Source organism: Oncorhynchus tshawytscha, unplaced genomic scaffold (genome assembly GCF_018296145.1).
Source record: "Oncorhynchus tshawytscha isolate Ot180627B unplaced genomic scaffold, Otsh_v2.0 Un_contig_1775_pilon_pilon, whole genome shotgun sequence".
NCBI classification, from domain to species: Eukaryota; Metazoa; Chordata; class Actinopteri; order Salmoniformes; family Salmonidae; genus Oncorhynchus; species Oncorhynchus tshawytscha.
In genome coordinates, this window is record NW_024609693.1 from 132863 (window position 1) to 150906 (window position 18044).

At 43.8% G+C, this 18044-nt stretch overlaps 1 protein-coding gene across 1 annotated transcript in view; it reads right to left on the reverse strand.

Annotated features, from left to right (window-relative positions):
• LOC112239099 (staphylococcal nuclease domain-containing protein 1) overlaps positions 1-18044 on the reverse strand; it is a 115898-nt gene that overhangs the window by 93014 nt on the left and 4840 nt on the right. Inside the window, exons 2-9 of the mRNA XM_042316983.1 lie at positions 16239-16388; positions 14294-14414; positions 13925-14006; positions 10776-10936; positions 9782-9873; positions 8714-8872; positions 8302-8408; positions 5402-5492 (exon numbers count right to left, since the gene is read on the reverse strand). Of these exons, the coding sequence (XP_042172917.1) occupies positions 5402-5492; positions 8302-8408; positions 8714-8872; positions 9782-9873; positions 10776-10936; positions 13925-14006; positions 14294-14414; positions 16239-16388 (963 nt within the window). The remainder of the gene's footprint in view (positions 1-5401; positions 5493-8301; positions 8409-8713; positions 8873-9781; positions 9874-10775; positions 10937-13924; positions 14007-14293; positions 14415-16238; positions 16389-18044) is intronic.

Sequence of the window (18044 nt, forward strand, 5' to 3'; positions counted from 1 at the left end):
GCGACACAAACAGAGTTACAAACCATACAGTCAATAACACAATAGAAAAAAAGAACATCTATATACAGTGTGTGCAAATGGTGTGAGAAGGCAATAAATAGGCCACAGTAGCAAAGTAATTACAATTCAGCAAATTAAGACTGGAGTGATAGATGATGTGCAAGTAGAAATACTGGTGTGCAAAAGAGCAGAAATGTACATTTAATAAAAACAATATGGGGATGAGGTAGATAGATGGGCTATTTGCAGTTGGACTATGCACAGCTGCAGCGATCGTTCAGCTACTCAGATAGCTGATGTTTAAAGTTAGTGAGGGAAATGTAAGTCTCCAGCTTCAGCGATTTTTGCAATTCGTTCCAGTCACTGGCAGCATAAAACTGGAAGGAAAGGCGGCCAAAGCAGGTGTAGGCTTTGGGGATGACCAGTGAGATATACTTGCTGGAGCATGTGCTACGGGTTGGTGTTGCTATGGTGACCAGTGAGCTGAGATAAGGAGGAGCTTTACCTAGCATAGACTTATAGATGACCTGGAGCTAGTGGGTTTGGCATTGAATATGAAGCCAGGGCCAGCCAACGAGAGCATACAGGTCGCAGTGGTGGGTGGTATATGGGGCTTTGGTGACAAAACAGATGGCACTGTGATAGACTACATCCAATTTGCTGAGTAGAGTGTTGGAGGCTATTTTGTAAATGACATTGCCGAAGAAGTCGAGGATCGGTAGGATGGTCAGTTTTACGGCGTGTGTGAATGAGGCTTTTTTTGCGAACTAGGAAGCCGAGTCTAGATTTCATTTTGGATTGGATATGTTTAATATGAGTCTCACCTAACAATATCTGCCAAAGTATTAAGCAACATTGTCTCCGTCTGGTGCGCGTGTTTGTGTCTATCACTCTGTGTGTGGCCAGTTGACGTGATGATTGTTTGGTGGGTTGACAAATACTTTCCCCAAAACCTTCAACTAAATGTTAACTGCAAAGTAGTATACAGGTTTGTACCTTATCAGCTCGGGGATTCGAACTTGCAACCTTTCGGTTACTAGTCCAACGCTCTAACCACTAGACTACACTGCCACCCTGCCGCCCCAGTATATCATTTGTATTTATTATTTGCAAACTTCACAATGAAATGATCAGCAGCAGTCATAGCCGCAGGAAGGAGTGGTGCTGAGGGTGCTGCAGCTCCCCACTGAAAAATCTGTAAATATACTAAATGCTCTATTTTTTCCACAAAAGTAGCGCACTGGGCCTTTACTAGTCCTGTATTAGTGGACCGATATAGCCGTCTGTAGTGCAGACAAAACATTTACATCTGCCCCCCCCATATTTTACCAGGTATATTGACAGAAAACGGTGTACAGGAGAAAGTAGTGTACTAAGGACACAGAGAAGAGTTGCAGGGGAGAGGAGAAGAACAGACCTATTGGGAAGCTAGAAGGAAAAAAACAGCTCCATTTTTTTTATTAAGTGGCTCATGCTAGAAAAGGTTGGAGGCCCCTGCTCTAAGCACAGACCCTGGTGGTAGAGAGGTGCTGTCACCTGGTGGCCACTACTAGCATGACATCTGCATTGTCCAGGATACATATCAGGACCACTGCATTTACTTGTCATTCATCTCGTTTTAAAAAGACTGGTGGTGATGTGACACAGCAACACCAATAATGTTTAGGTATATAGGTGTGAAAAGAACTGCATCAAATGCAGAGTAGTCTTTCCAGAGACGTCCTCTCTTGCCTCTACACATGCAGTAGCTACGTCATCAGGTGTGCAGATAGCCCTACTCTGGCATACAAGTGCAAGAAACAAATCGTCACATTCGCATTACTTCCATTGTTAGGACAAATGAATGTGAAGGTTGGTCCTAGTCAATAGTAACCTACAGATAAGCAGCTGATATTGTCCAGTCTTTAACCCAATACTCAGGAATACCATCCTTTCCTTAATAAAGATGAACTATGTAGAAATCACGCCGCCATTTCCTGGCTGTTAAAATTCGAATAGTTCGCTTAATTTTGTTTATTTGACAAAACAGGGAACTATAGTGTGGAGAATCAATGTGCCATCTAAACCGCTGCGAAACGTCTTTTACATCAGCTGAAATACAATACTTTGGGTTGTGTACAAAACCGAAAGTAAAAGATGCAAAAACTAACAGGAAGCATAGAAATAGCACAGATAGAACTGATCTACCGCTTCTTAGACTTGCTTTCAACGACAGATCTAGAACTAACATTTCAATGTGAATGTGGTCAGGTCACCCAAAAAGTGACATATTGAGGCTTTAAAGGGCATTTACAACACTAGAATGGCCTCACCATCTACACTGATGTGAGAAAGTGTTTGACTATTGCCATGCAGCCAGTTGTCCCCTGTCCCTCCTTGACAGTGACAGGCCTCTGATGGAGACCAGCCTTCCACCCCATCACTTTCATCCACCACGTCCTCTCTCAGGGCAGCTGGTCACAAGGGAGACCAGAGGAAGAAGAGAGGAGGCAGTTTCAGCCTATTGGGACGTAGCCTACCTACCAGTCCCAGCAGAGACAATGTGAAAGAGAGAAGGAGAAATAGAAGGTGAGAGAGATAGAGGGTTAGTGAGAAAGAGGGGGTATGAGAGAGTGGGGGATGAGTCAGCAGGTTTGACTCTGGGGATGGGAGTGGTATCCTATGAAGCGAGCTAGATTTACTCAGGGTTTTCTAAAGATAACCAGCTTCAGTTAGCTTCACATTCCAGGTCAGGCTTCATCCGTACTACAATGATGGATATTGCTCGTCCACCTGCCACTAACAGGCTTGTAACTGCACATGCATGTCGCACATAGCAAGTCAAACACCAGACTCTCCATTGAGACAATCCATGGGCGAATTAGTGCCACATTTTGATTTGTGCCCAAAGAATATACAACAGAATTCTTGCTAATTCAGCAGGCTATGGTGTGAAATAGGGTTTTTAGAAGCCGTCTTTATGACATATCGTTAAAGCCATCCTTGGTGTGCTTATCAATGTACAACCACTCCCCCACACGCCTATCAATGTGTTCATCAAGTCAAACAAAAGTGTTACATTGCATAAAGTTTCAAATGCATTCTGTAATATATTTTAACATTACTATTTAAAAGATACATTTAAAAAAGTAAATTAAATCTTTGCAAGAGAGCAGGAATCTGACTTCATTGGTCCTTAGGCTCGCAGCGCAGACATTTCATTCAGGATAAATGGATTTAGCCCCAAGTTAGCCTGCCCCGGAGCAGGTTAGTTCTGAAGGATCTGTTGCCATAGAAACGTACCTGGCTAAAAGTTGAGTTACTTTTGTATTATTGGTTCTCTCGAGTTGAACTCCGAAGTGACCAAAGTTAGCTCGCCAACTTCTCAAACCTGCTTCGTATGATACCCTTCTGGGCTGCTCTCTCTCTGAACTCTATCCATCCCTTCCCAGGAAAATAATGAGGGAAAAGGGGAGAAGGACTGGGAAGGAGAGCATGACAGGAAAGTTGACAGGCTGCAATATCATGGGACCAATAGAACAAAGAGAGGTCAGCAAATGAGAATTCAAGGTGCCCAAACCAAACAATCCAATGAGGATGTTAAGCGAGCCCAACTGGCCAATGACAGTTCAGGGAGCTGACAACGTGACAAAACATTGTACCAGTTGACCACCGAACATAACGATGAAAGTCGCCACAAAACCAACACCTATCTATCCCACCACACCATTTGGAGGTAGTCAACAATGGCAGTTTGAAAAGGCCACGGTGACATTTTACAACAAACGCAGCGTCGCCGACGGGGCTTGCCTCAAAAAGGCAACCCAATCATTCACTAATCCCTAAACAAATGCTAACATGCTGCTGACTTGAGGCGGTGGGCCTCAGTGTTATTCCGACTACTCCCATTCTGAGAACAGCAGGAAGGGAGGAAGAGATGGGGAACCATGCTGGGAACCGGCACAAGGGCTCATCCCTCTACTGGGGAACTGAACCTGCCTGTCTGCAAAAACAATACACAGGGAAGGAAATGCTCAATTCCACCCCCCTCCCCTCCCTCCTTTATCCCTTCTGTCTGTCTACCCCGCTATCTGTCACTCCCCTTTACCCCCCCCCATATCTCTCTCTCCCCCATTCCTCTCCCTCTACACACTTCACTCCTCCCCCATGTCAGCTTCCTTGCCCTGGACTCGGGGATATCTGAGGGCAGCCGAAGCCAATGCATAAATGTTTGATCCTTTTTTCAGCACAAGAGTCTTCTCTCTGACTCAGGGGGAAAATGCACTAACTTAGCTAGTTTTTGCATGTGTGTGTGTGTGTGTAGATTTCTTTCACAAACTCATTCTGTAAGCAGATTGCTGCGACGGCAACACCTTTTATGTAACCAAAGGCTAGCCGTGAATATTTCAAGGACTTAGAAGTCCAGCTAACGGATCTGAAAAAAATCTAAGCAGATCATAAAAGCTACTACTTCAGCGAATTAAATCAACTTGCTTTGTGTCACCTAAAGAAAATAGATTGTCCAAAGGAAGACCATACCGCAGGCTCAATTCAGAATATAAACAAACTATGTAAGACACCTAACTTCTGAATATTGGGAGTACTTAAAGCTAGTGTCTGGAATTTTGGAAGCTGTTCAAAAGGTCATTTAAATTCCTTTAAAGGATTTTGCTGTTTTTGAAATCACAGACTGTAGCTTTAAGGGTAACACTAAAACAATAAGAGAGTCTATAATGTGTCCTCTTATAACAGCAATAAGGCCAAGCTACATTACTGGAGGCTCCATTTGTGGCTCCGTCTTACTTAGTAGGAAGTAATGGACTCTGACAAGGCCAGGTCTGGGATTCAAAGGCAGTTTCCTCTGTGATATTAAGACAATCATTTCTTCTGCCGTATACCAATAACATCCAGAACTAATATCCCGTCCCGTGTCTCCGAGCGGAGCCGGAACGTTCTAGGAACGTTGGAGAAACGGCAGGCGATTCTGCCGTCATTTGGCTAGGGAGGGAGTGTTCAAGGTTACTGCTAAAGCCCTTCCTCTTTGTACCTCTGTGCTGGGACTTTTTTGTTGGGGGGGGGCACAATTTGTCAGAGCTCTCAAGGACTGGTCCTGCTTTTGGTGCAGTGCTATGACAAAAATATGAAATAAACAGTTGTGGAAGTACTGCAGTAAGCATAGCCATGGAGGTAGCCAGGGAAACATCCCCTAACAACCAAAGCAAAGTTAGTCTGTGTTCAATCCATGAGACTGTGTACTATTAAGAAAGCATCTCCTTTTCCCTCTACCGTCACTTGCTTCCAAATTCATGAAAGGGAGTGAACAAGGAAAGAAGGGAAGGGGACAACCTTTTGGATTGGAATGCAACCCCAGTCCTAACCCTCCTGAAGCCATGTAGTATGCAGGCCTGCAGGGTCTTCTTACCTTGGCCACAAACTGCCTGTCCTTCTGGTCCATGTTGGCTGTGGGGGCTACGTAGTCCTTCCAGATACGCACTTTACGTTCTTTAGCAGATCTGATAAACAAAAGGATGACTCAGTTAGAAGGGAGATATGTCAACAAAAAGAGGAGAGGAAACAAACAGAAGAGGAATCATCAATGAAGATGTGACGACCTTGGGTAATGTGAAAAGCAGATCTGTTCAAAAGAAAAATGAAGGTGGAGAAAACATCCTTTCATAAAATCCTCAGTAAATATCAAAACATCCTTTCATATACTGAACAAAATATAAAATGCAACAATTTCAATGATTTTGCTGAGTTGTAGTTCATATGAAGGAAATCAGTCAATTGAAATAAATTCATTAGGCCTTCATCTATGGATTTCACAACCGGGCAGGGGCGCAGCCATGGGTGGGCATAGGCCCACCCACTTGGGCGCCAGGCCCATCCACTGGAGAACCTCGTTAAAGGGCTTTATTACAGAGATCCTGGGCTGGCGTGTTTACACGTGGTCTGCGGTTGCAAGGCCGGTTGGACGCCAAATTCTGAAAAGAACGTTGGAGGTGGCTTATGGTAGAGAAATTAACATTCAATTCTCTGGCAACAGCTGTGGTGGACATTCCTGCAGTCACCATGGCAATTGAACTCTCCCTCAAAACTGGAGACATCTGTGGCATTGTTTTGTGTGACAAAACTGGACATTTTAGAGTGGCCTTTTGTCCCCAGCACAAGGTGCACCTGTGTAATGATCATGCTGTATTGTCAGCTTCTTGATATGGCAAAGGAGAAAGGCTCACTAACAAGGATGTAAATACATTTGTGCACACCATTTTAGAGAAAAGCTTTGTGGGTATGGAACATTCCTGGGATCTTTTATTTCAGCTCATGAAACCAACACTTTACATGTTGCGTTTACACATATATATATATATATAATTCCTTATAAAAATTAATACAAATACACATGTTCATATGTAAAAAAAAATATAAAGGCAATTGGTCAACATAAAAAGAAATAAGCACTTCCCATCATCTGATATTAAACATTTTCATGATGTGTTTAAAACCAGAATATGAAATCAAATCCATGCTAAAACGACTCAGGATAATGATAAAGACGTCTCAATTGATATTCTGAGGGTGAAAGTTCCACATCTCCAGCTGTGCTGGAATCAGACCAACTACAATACTGATTTATGCCTGGTCAATTACTTCCAATTTCCTGCCTCCCTCGGGGTACTCACTGATCTGTACGTACATACACACGTACGTACATACACACGTACGTACATACACACGTACGTACATACACACGTACGTACATACACACGTACGTACATACACACGTACGTACATACATACACTTACGTGACATTTCAGGGTTTTTTTTCTGGATCAAAAAGAGCCTCATGTGGTGGGTGTAGCAGGGGGCATGGCAGCTGAGAGAAAAATGGCCGGTTTTAAAGCTAAATTCTTACAATTCTCTGCACTTTGCCATGGCTAATGCTGTGTTCTTTTGCTCAAACGTAATAATAAAATCAACAATGCTAAATTCATTGTTTTTGCAATTTTCCCTGACTGTCTAACCTTTATTTTGGTGATTGTTAGTTCTCAAAAAATAATCTACACACACTCAAAAGTTTGGGATCACTTAGAAATGAACTTGTTTTTGCAAAAAAAGCTAATTTTGTCCATTAAAATAACATCCAATTGATCAGAAATACATTGTTAATGTTGTAAATGACTAAACACCAGTCTCCACGTCAATAGTGAAGAGGCAACTCCGGGATGCTGGCCTTCTAGGCAGAGATGCAAAGAAAAAGCCATATCTCAGACTGGCTAATAAAAAGAAAAGAAAGATGGAAAAAAGAACAGACACTGGACAAAGGAACTCTGCCTAGAAGGCCAGCATCCCGGAGTCACCTCTTCACTGTTGACGTTGAGACTGGCGTTTTGCAGGTACTATTAAATGAAGCTGCCAGTTGAGGACTTGTGAGGCATCTGTTTCTCAAACTAGACACTAATGTACTTGTCCTCTTGCTCAGTTGTGCACCGGGGCCTCCCACTCCTCTTTCTATTCTGGTTAGAGCCAGTTTGCGCTGTTCTGTGAAGGGAGTAGTACACAGCGTTGTACGAGATCTTCAGTTTCTTGGCAATTTCTCGCATGGAATAGACTGACAAGTTTCAGAGGAAAGTTCATTGTTTCTGGCCATTTTGAGCCTGTAATCAAACCAACAAATGCTGATGCTCCAGAAACTCAACTAGTCTAAAGAAGGACAGTTTTATTGCTTCTTTAAAATCAGAACAGTTTCCAGCTGTGTTAACATAATTGCAAAAGGGTTTTCTAAGGATCAATTAGCCTTTTAAAATGATAAACTTGGATTAGCTAACACAACGTGCCATTGGAACACAGGAGTGATGGTTGCTGATATTGGGCCTCTGTACGCCTATGTAGATATTCCATAAAAAATCTGCCGTTTCAAGCTACAAACGTCATTTACAACATTAACAATGTCTACATTGTATTTCTGATCAATTTGATGTTATTTTAATGGACAAAAACAAGGACATTTCTAAGTGACCCCAAACGGTGTGTGTGTGTGTGCATATATTTTACACTGCAGGCCTTTTTCCGGTGAGCATGCTATTGTGTCCTCCAATCAAACCTTTGTCAGAACACACTGACAAAGTTGTCAGTCTCACTTCAAATGAGAAAGAATTGAGTCATTTGTAAAGTATTCACACTTAGCCACATGCCCTAACTGGTTGGATAATAAAACGGTTGAGGATAACGATGGTTGTGGTCACATTCACAACCATCGTTATTCACAGATTGTTGTGACGCATGTTGCGGTAGTGGTTTTGGTTGGGGAAGGGACTGACTTTTCTCCGGCCCGGAGTTTCTCTGCCCCCTGGGTGTAGACGGCCATGGACCAGTCCACACAGCGGGCGAACCCTTCCTTCAGCAACAGCTCTGTGATGTTCCCATTCTGGAGATGAAACAACAAGAACATAGAATAAAGTACAATACTTTATATGATACACTATTTATAGAGTTGACAAAGATAACAGAGTAAGCTGGACAGAAAGAGATACATTGCCTGCCCTCACACACATTCAGAGAACCTCATACAATGTGAGGTTTTGAGTACAGTTAAGTGCAACAACCTCAGACTTCCGCAACGTTCAAAATTATCCTTCCTCGCCCTCTGGCTTTCAGCGACAGTCCGAGCTACCAGCCTTTGCGTATAGTACAATGCTCAGGGGTTATAGGGGAGAGGTCAGTCAGTCTCACCGGGTGGAGGACGGTACCCAGGATGACCTGGTTGGGGCAGCTCTCCAGGATGATCTGCACGTCCCTCTGGAGCAGACGGGACTCCGTGAAGAACTTGGCCTCGGCAGCGAAGGGCTCTGGCGACTCCGTGCCGTCCGCCTCACGCTTGAACGTCGGACACTGGAGAGAGGATATATAGAATGTAATATGCCATTTAGTAGATCCTTATCCAAAGCAACTTCTAGTACAGGGAGTGCATTTATTTGCGTATGTGACCAGAGCGGAAGTGGAACCCACGACCCTGGCATTACTCTGACCAACTGAGCTACACAGGACCAAGAAGGAGAATACAGAAAATAGAGTACATATCTGGGAAACTAGAGACACTCATGACATATAGACCTTCTAGTACAAACACTAGATATGGGAGACCGAGCAGAGCTGGGAGACTGGGCACTAAAACACCAAGCAGACAGAGGAGAACAGCTTCAAACAGCTGTAACATCTTAGGTGTGAGAAGGGAAAGACTGGTTATCTGCAGTGGGCCGTTGGTAAAGACTCTGAGTCATAGAAAAAGATGGATGGACAAATAGGGAAGTAACAAAGGAAAATCCCCAACATCACATCCATCTCACATACCTTATGAGTCAGGAAGTGATAGATGTAGTATGATTAGTTAACCCCTGCAGAAACATACAGGGATATTTCCAGTGGTGGAAAAAGTACCCAATTGTCAAACTTGAGTAAAAGTAAAGATACCTTAATAGAAAATGACTCAAGTCACCCAGTAAAATACTAGAGTAAAAGTCTAAAAGTATTTAGTTTCAAATATACTTGTGTCAGGGAAAAATATGGCATAAAAAGTACATAATTGTTTTTAGGAATGTAGTGAAGTAAAAGTTGTCAAAAATATAAATAGTAATGTAAAGTACAGATACCCTAAAAAACTACTTAAGTAGTACTTTCAAGTATTTTACACTACTGGATATTCGCTAATCAAATCAGAAGGAATATATGCTATAGTCTATAAACGTTGACGACACACACAAGCACATATCCTATGGTCATAGTACGATCAAAGAGACTGACCTTGACCCCAGAGAGCATGACCGTGACCAGGTAGTAGTCGGGCAGGAGCAGGGCACGGACCACACTACCGTCGCGCACGTGCTCAATGACGGCTGAGGAGGAGAGACGAGGGTCAGAAATAAAGTATTCGTACATTCAATTTAAACTTTTAATACGATGAAACCATCTGTTTACACAAGGGGAAACATTTTACTATGACCTCATCATTCAGTTTTATAGGTTCTACCATCTTTAGAGGAAAGCAGACTCAGTTCTACACAGAGCCAGTGCTACAGTAGATTCATAGAATCAGGACACTAATAGGATCTCTCAGTTCTATACTGTATTATGCCTTAAAAGTCAGTGGTCAAATGTATCCATCAACAGGATGACCTTCACCTCATTCCTCTACTCTATGGAGGGTGTTAACAGTACATGTTGATTACATCCTGCTCTGGTGGGTTACAGAATGTCTTCTGTCACTCTTCTTCTGTTGTCGCCCTGACCCCCAAAAATCACTTTTGGTGTGAAAGCCAGCTAAATTTGATCTGTAAATCGTGTTTTGGGTGTTTGGGGGCTGAACGAGCGCAGTCTGATGAGGTGATCCGCCATAATCCAGACCGGGGAAATTAGTATTCTGATTCCGGGCCCCCAGAACACAATGAAGGGAACATTAAAAGCGATTCGGCTGGATTGCTACTGCCCATTTAAAAACAGCAGGGGCGGTCTCGCTGAATGGTAAAAAAACCTTCCACACCATTTCTCCACTCAATTAAAGGGAGTGGCTGTTAGCTGCGGTGGCGCGGACAGAATGGAGAAAAACGCATTAGAGGGGGTGAAAGTCACATAATGAGCCCACGAGGTGCCATCTAGGGAGCCATTACAGGTCAGATATAGATATGGAGGCATCGGAGGGGGTAAACTCGAGCCAAAACGGTGCATTATGCAGCTGTGTGTTGTGTGTACAGGGGCTTCTAAAAAGGAATGATGATGTATGAGTCTGTGTTAGCCCTACCATTGACTGGTTTCTGGTGCATGGAGTCAACGAAGTTGCGGGGGTTCTCGATTATGTACTTGAGGTCGCGTACAGTGTTGGTGCCACCGCCCTCCGTCCACATGCCCTTCTTGGAGGCCTTGGCCTGGTCCTCCAGGTCACACAGTCTAGCCTGATCTGGACTACACACACCAAGACAAGAAGTGGTTAGTATAGAACACACAGGCTGACATTTCAAACTATAGTAAAGTAGGTGGAACAGATCTTAGAGACAATTGAAATTGTTATTTTTACTGACACAGCGCCCAGTCCAAGCACAGTGCCTTGTTAGGGCATCAGTAGGTGACACCTCTACTGATGCTAACCTCTCGTTACTAGTCCACTTCTCTGCATCATCAGCTTGGCCTTAGGGGGTAACTGCCTGCCTCTCAGGGTGTGTTAGTCCTGGAACTGCATGGCCACTAGATAGCAGTTCTAGCTGAACTGGCAGTTCTACTACCGCCCCTCAGGCTAAACTGATGAGACTGGCTAGGTGGACATACAACACACTGCTATGTTGTGCTTTTTAAATCCTTTCAGATAAATTAGGGTCAAAAAGAGCAATGGTTCTGCTTCCATGAGCCACACCAATTCAATAAAAACAGTGTTTCTAGAGCCACAAAATTAGCATTTAGCTGTGACACGAGGGCCAGTGGCCACGTAATACTTGGGGGATACGCAATGGTTGATCAACCAAAAACATAAGGGAGATTCAAGGGGAAACTTTAGGCACCACAACTTCCTCCATTTGCCTAAACACAAACATGAGTTTCAGACACCTGGTAGATGGCCAAGTACACAACTCCCCAGTTTCACTTCCATCTGCATGAGCTTTCAGGTTCAGCCTGTCGATAGTCAGACTGGGCCTCTAGCAAAGATCAGAGGGCTCTTTGAAAACAACATGGCACTCAACAACTCCCTCAAGCAGGCAAGGCGGGTGATATGTCTCAATTAATTACACGCTGGTTCAAAACAAAAATGGCGACCGTTATCTTGAAAGACCATCAGCTTTTTCCGCATTTTTCCCCCCTTTTCTTAATTGTTTTCCTTCGTCGTGTGAAGACTTTTAACAAGTTTTTTATGGAGTGGAAAAGTGAGGCTTGCCCATGACTGATATGAGAAATGGAGAGTGAGATAGTGGGACTGGGTTCTTTGTTGAAATGTGCACTGTGTAAATTGAGCCTTTTTACATTGATGCTGTCTGAAAGGGAGAGTGGGTGCTAGGTTTAGAAAGAAAGCGGCACAAAGTGGTACTCAATTAAAACACATCTCACACACAAAGAGAGAGTCTGAGTGTTCTGAAACAGCTCCTAATTGGAGCATTGGACTGGCGCCCAACACCACCAGTACGTCTCCCCCCATTCCTTCGACTGTTCTAGACACAAATCCCAACTGAAATAAAACTGTTTCTTGCTTACCGAAGCAAGAATAGAGAACATTAACTTTCTGGGCCAGACTAAAAAGCCTACAGAAAGTCAATTGCACTTAAGCTACTTAGGACTAACAGCACAAACCACAGATTGAGGCTGTGCCAATTCCCTATGGTGTAGTGCACTTATTTAGACCAGGGCCCATAGGGTTCTGGATAAAAGTAGTGCACTATGTAGGGAATAGGGTGCCATTTGGGATGCATCTTGAGGCAAGCCCAGATACTGAACGGACACAGTGAGATACTGCGAGAATGCGACTAGGCTGACGATCAGAGATCAATGAAGACACAGGAGGTGGCCTACCTGGTACTGTGTGATGAGATCATGTCAAATCAAGTGTATCTGGCACCGAAAATCTGACAAATACAGCAGACAGAAACAGAAGCACTGGACATTGAAGAACGTGGTTCAGAAGAGTTTAGTCACTCCACTGGGGATCGCAGTTTAAAGGATCAATAGTTGTGAAGCAGTGGTCCCAATGCTAATTTGGATTCCCTCACCGCCGGTCGGTGTGGTTACATAAACCACAACGCCCCCCTTCCCCCTTTCTGGCTGTGGCTGTTTTGTTAAATTACTGAGAGACAACCTACTTTCTCATTGGCCAGGAGGAGCCTGCCAAAATCCTCAGGCAGTGGTGGTGGCCCCATGGTCGGGTTCCCTTGGAAGACACAGAAAGTGTTTGAAGAGGAGATCTGTGTAGTGGAATTGTGTGTGAGTGTGCCCCAGCAGCTTGCCGTAGCAGCAAGGAGAGGATGGTTGGCATGCGGCCCGGGCCTTCTGTTAATTGGCGCCTGGCATAGTTTGGGCGCCACGGACAGCCAGGTTCGGAACATGTGCTCGCCCGCTCCTTTTCAAATCATCATCATCGCCCTCCGATTGGGGTGATCGTCAAGAGCAATCGCCAGGCTAATGAATAAGGGTCTGCTCCTCTCCCAGCCCTCCCACCATAATAGCCACCCCATTTGGGCCAAACGACAGCCTGCGGAGAGGCGTTTACATTAAAGCCTGTTCAAAGCCATTGCGTGGAATGCTTGAAACGAGTCATTAGGTCCAAACTATGCAGGCAGACTATTTATTCATTCATCTGGTACCCACAGTGAAAACACGGTTTCACAGCACTGAACTCTTGTAGCGCCCAGTCAAGCCCACTAGGGGGCGATCAATCACTCAGAGGTGAAAGGGTGTTTTGGGACAGTTATTAGACCGGAGAGCTTTATGTTATGTATGACAGAGGCTTTTGAGACTGCCGATCAGTGGGAAAGCCTCAATGTTACTGCAGGGCAACACTGCCACCACCTGGACTCACACCTGAACTGAAACCCTCAAGTGGGGGGGGGATTCTATGTGCAGTGGCATTGTGTAATCAATAATACATGCAGCCCATTGTGACAACAGGTAGCGCAGTGATAGTCACACTATTTTCTCATCTCTGTCATAGTGCAAGTCACAATTGTGGCATCACGGCAAGTAGAGAGTGTGCCGATGTCACAATAGGGAAAGAATCAAAGATGTCTACACCATCATCATAAGCATGTAACAACGGCAAATTCTACTGTGACAAATTGACTGTGTTGTGTTTCCCTTGGTTACCACCACTTCAAATCTCCATGGGGCTGATTAAAGCCTTTAAGTCAATCAACACCCTGTTAAAAGACTGATGCACCCTGTTGCTTGTGATATCACAGCACTGCTGAGTCTTACTTGTTGCCCCGGATTCCTTCCCTGCGGACGGTGGCGAGGCCCTCGTTCACCAGAGATTCAGCAATGTTCTCACCGGTGGTGTCTAGAGAGAGAGACAGAGGTTTTAACACTAAATAAATAGAGAGTTTTAGTAAAGGACAAAGTGGGTTGTATGAGGGTTCACGCATGAAAAAGAGTCCATTCACTCAATCAACGCAAATGCAGTCAATTCAAGGAGGGAATTGAAATCCTATCCCTGAATGGAAAAATATCCCTGTGGGATATAGACAAATAGTGCACCAGTGATGTAGTGAGGTTTTCCCCCGACTAGTAGTAACTCTGGCCTCTATTTGTGGCTAGGCCTGTGAAAATGTCTGCTGGTCTTCTCACCTCTGCCCAGGTACACCATGCCGTATTCTCTGCCCAGAGCAGTCTTGACCTCCACTGTGAAGCATACCTCCTTCCCAATCAGCATCTTGCGCAGGAACTCTCTGGCCTGGAAGGCATAGGGCTGCAAGGGAAAGAAGACCGATAGCCATGATCAACGGGTCAATGTTATACCACTACGGGCACCAAATAATCAATCACCCACAATTCATTTACAGACCAAGACCATAGAGATATGAATCATCTTTGCCATTATTGCATCTGTGACCGCAAGGGTAGCGCAATCTCCATTTTGATGTAGTCAATTTCACTTTTACACAATTGGTTGATCCCTCCTGATGACCCAGTTGGACATGACTCCAACATAGTCACCAGGAGGGATCAGCCAATGAAGTTGGATGTACCACCCAGTTGACTACATTAAAATGGTGGAAGGCCTCAAATGTCGCTTCCCATGCTAACACAGCCTTTCGTCCACAAGCAGCCTCTATCATGCTCTATGACCCTGACCAAAAACAACCATTTCTTATTTTCCCTTATAAAAGGAAGGCAGATGGGACACAGAGTGCATTCGGAAAGTATTCAGACCCCTTGACTTTTTCCACATTGTTATATTACAAAATATATTAAATTGTTTCCCCCCCCTCAATCTACACACAATACCCCGTAATGACAAAGCAGAAAGATTATTTATTTATTAAAAATAAACGGAATTATGACATTTACATAAGTATTCAGACCCTTTACTCAGTACTTTGTTGAAGCACCTTTGGTAGCGATTACAGCCTCGAGTCTACTTGGGAATGACGCTACAAGCTTGGCACGCCTGTATTTGGGGAGTTTCTCCCATTTTTCTCTGCAGATCCTTTCAAGGTCTGCCAGGTTGGATGGGGAGCGTCGCTGCACAGGACATTCAGAGACTCCTGAGTCACCTTGGCTGTGTGCTTAGGGTTGTTGACTTGTTGGAAAGGTGAACCATTGCCCCAGTCGGAGGTCCTGAGTGCTCTGGAGCATGTTTTCATCAAGGATATCTCTGTACTTAGCTCCGTTCATCTTTCCCTTGATCCTTACTGGTCTCCCAGTCCCTGCTGCTGAAAACTCTGACCAAGGTCCTTCTCCCACGATTGCTCATTTGGCCTGACAGACAGCGCTAGTAAAAATATTGCTGGTTCCAAACTTCTTCCATTTAAGAATAATGGAGTCCACTGTGTTCTTGGTCCCCTTCAATGTTGCAGACATTTTTTGAAACCCTTCCCCAGATCTGTGCCTCAACACAATCCAGTCTCGGAGGTCTACGGACAATTCCTTCGACCTCATTGATTGGTTTTTGCTCTTACATGCACTGTCAACTGTGGGACCTTATATAGACAGGTGTGTGCCTTTCCAAATCATGTCCAATTAATTTAATTTACCACAGGTGGACTCCAACCAAGTTGTAGAAACATCAAGGAGGATCAATTTAAACAGGATGCACCGGAGTTTAATTTCGAGACTCAGAGGAAAGGGTCTGAACTCTTACGTAATAAGGCATTTCAGTTTGATACGCTTTTTTTTTATTTGTAATTATGGGGTATTGTGTGTAGATTGATGAGGATTTATTTTTATTTAATCCATTTTAGAACAAAATGTAACAAAATGTGGAAAAGGGGAGGGGGTCTGAATACTTTCTGAATGCACTGTATATGCTTTACTAGACAACAAGTATCATAGATCAGCGGTTACATAACTGTCACTGCAGGTGGAACCTGATCGAAGGACACCCAACATGTTTTCATAGACAACACTCCACCCTAATTATGCTGCTCTCGAAAGTGAAAGAATCATCTCCATGCAGCCACCTGAAATTCATTTTTCCCTTATGAATCTCAATACAACGTCTACCCCCCTCACTCTTCTTCATGAATGGACCAGCCCACTGTCAGCGATTGGTTGAAGTGCTTCAACTCACCTCGTCAGGGGTGTCCTTTTGGTCGGGCTGGCTCTGGGGGGCTCGGCGAGCTAGCGCTCCGGTACGGATGTTGCTCAGATTGATCTGACGCTCCGGGGGCGGGCCTCCCCGTGGCTGGCCCCTCACGATTATTGCACATCCTGACAAGACCTGGAAGAGAGGAACATCACAGTAAATATTAGTATTAGGCTATTAGGGAAAAGACCAGGGTTATTTGCATTATAGCAGTGGTAGGTAAGACCACACACAACAATTATTAGAATGTAGATAAGCTAATCGAAGACTGTTAAATGGGCTGATATGGAAGTAGAGGTTTTGGTAGTGCTTATAATTTTCACAAATTCTCTCAGAACTCAACAGTATTCCATGGAGGTGGAGGAAAAACAGTTGTGGTGAAAGAGAATGACTGTATATAGTCTAGTTGTAGCAGTTGTAATAGTGATAATAGTAATAGCAGTAGTAATAGCAGTAGTGGGAATAGTAATAATAGCAGTAATAGCAGTAGTGAGTAATAGCAGTATTAATAATAGCAGTAGGGAAAATAGTAGTAGTAGTAATAGTAGTAGTAATAGTGGTAATAGTAGTAGCAGTAGTGATAATAGTAGTAGTAATAGTAATAGCAGTAGTGGTAATAGAAAAAGTAGTGGCAATAGCAGTAGTAATAGCAATAGTAGTAGTAGTGGTAATAGTAATAATAGCAGTAGTGGTAAAGTAATAGTGGTAATGGTAATAACGTCAGCAGTGAGTGGTAATAACGGCAGCGATAGTAGTGAGTGGTGGTAACGGCAGCGATAGTAGCGAGTAGAGGTCGGCCGATTAATTGGGGCCGATTTCAAGTTTTCATAACAATCGGAAATCTGTATTTTTTAAATATATTTCTTTAGAACTTTAATCTTTATTTAAGGCGGCAAGTGAGTTCAGAACACATTCTTATTTTCAATGACGGCCTAGGAACGGTGGGTTAACTGCCTTGGGCAGGGGCAGAACGACAGATTTTTACCTTGTCAGCTCGGGGGATCCAATCTTGCAACCTTACAGTTAACTAGGCCAATGCTCTAACCACCTGCCTCACGAGGAGCCTGCCTGTTACGCGAATGCAGTAAGAAGCCAAGGTAAGTTGCTAGCTAGTATTAAACTTAATCAATCATAATCACTAGTTATAACTACTCATGGTTGATGATATTACAAGTTTATCTAGCATGTCCTGAATTGCATATAATCAATGCAGTGCACATTCGCGAAAAAGGACTGTCGTTGCTCCAACGTGTAACTAACCATAAACACCAATGCCTTTCTTAAAATCAATACACAGTTTATATTTTTAAACCTGTATATTTAGCTAAAAGAAATCCAGGTTAGTAGGCAATATTAACCAGGTGAAATTCTGTCAGTTCTCTTGCGTTCATTGCACGCAGTCAGGGTATATGCAAGAGTTTGGGCTGCCTAGCTCGTTGCGAACTAGACTTTATAACATTTAATAATTAAGACAAATATATAACATTTGATAGAGCAGTCTGACAGCAATGGTAGGCACCAGCAGGCTCATAAGCATTCATTCAAACAGCACTTTAGTGCGTTTTGCCAGCAGCGCTGCTGTTTATGACTTCCAGCCTATCAACTCCTGAGATTAGGCTGGTGTAACGATGTGCTGTGAGATGGCTAGCTAGTTAGCAGGTGCACGCTGATAGCGTTTCAAACGTCACTCGCTCTGAGACTTGGAGTAGTTGTTCCCCTTGCTCTGCATGGGGTGGCAGGGTAGCCTAGTGGTTAGAGTGTTGGACTAGTAACCGGAAAGTTGCAAGTTCA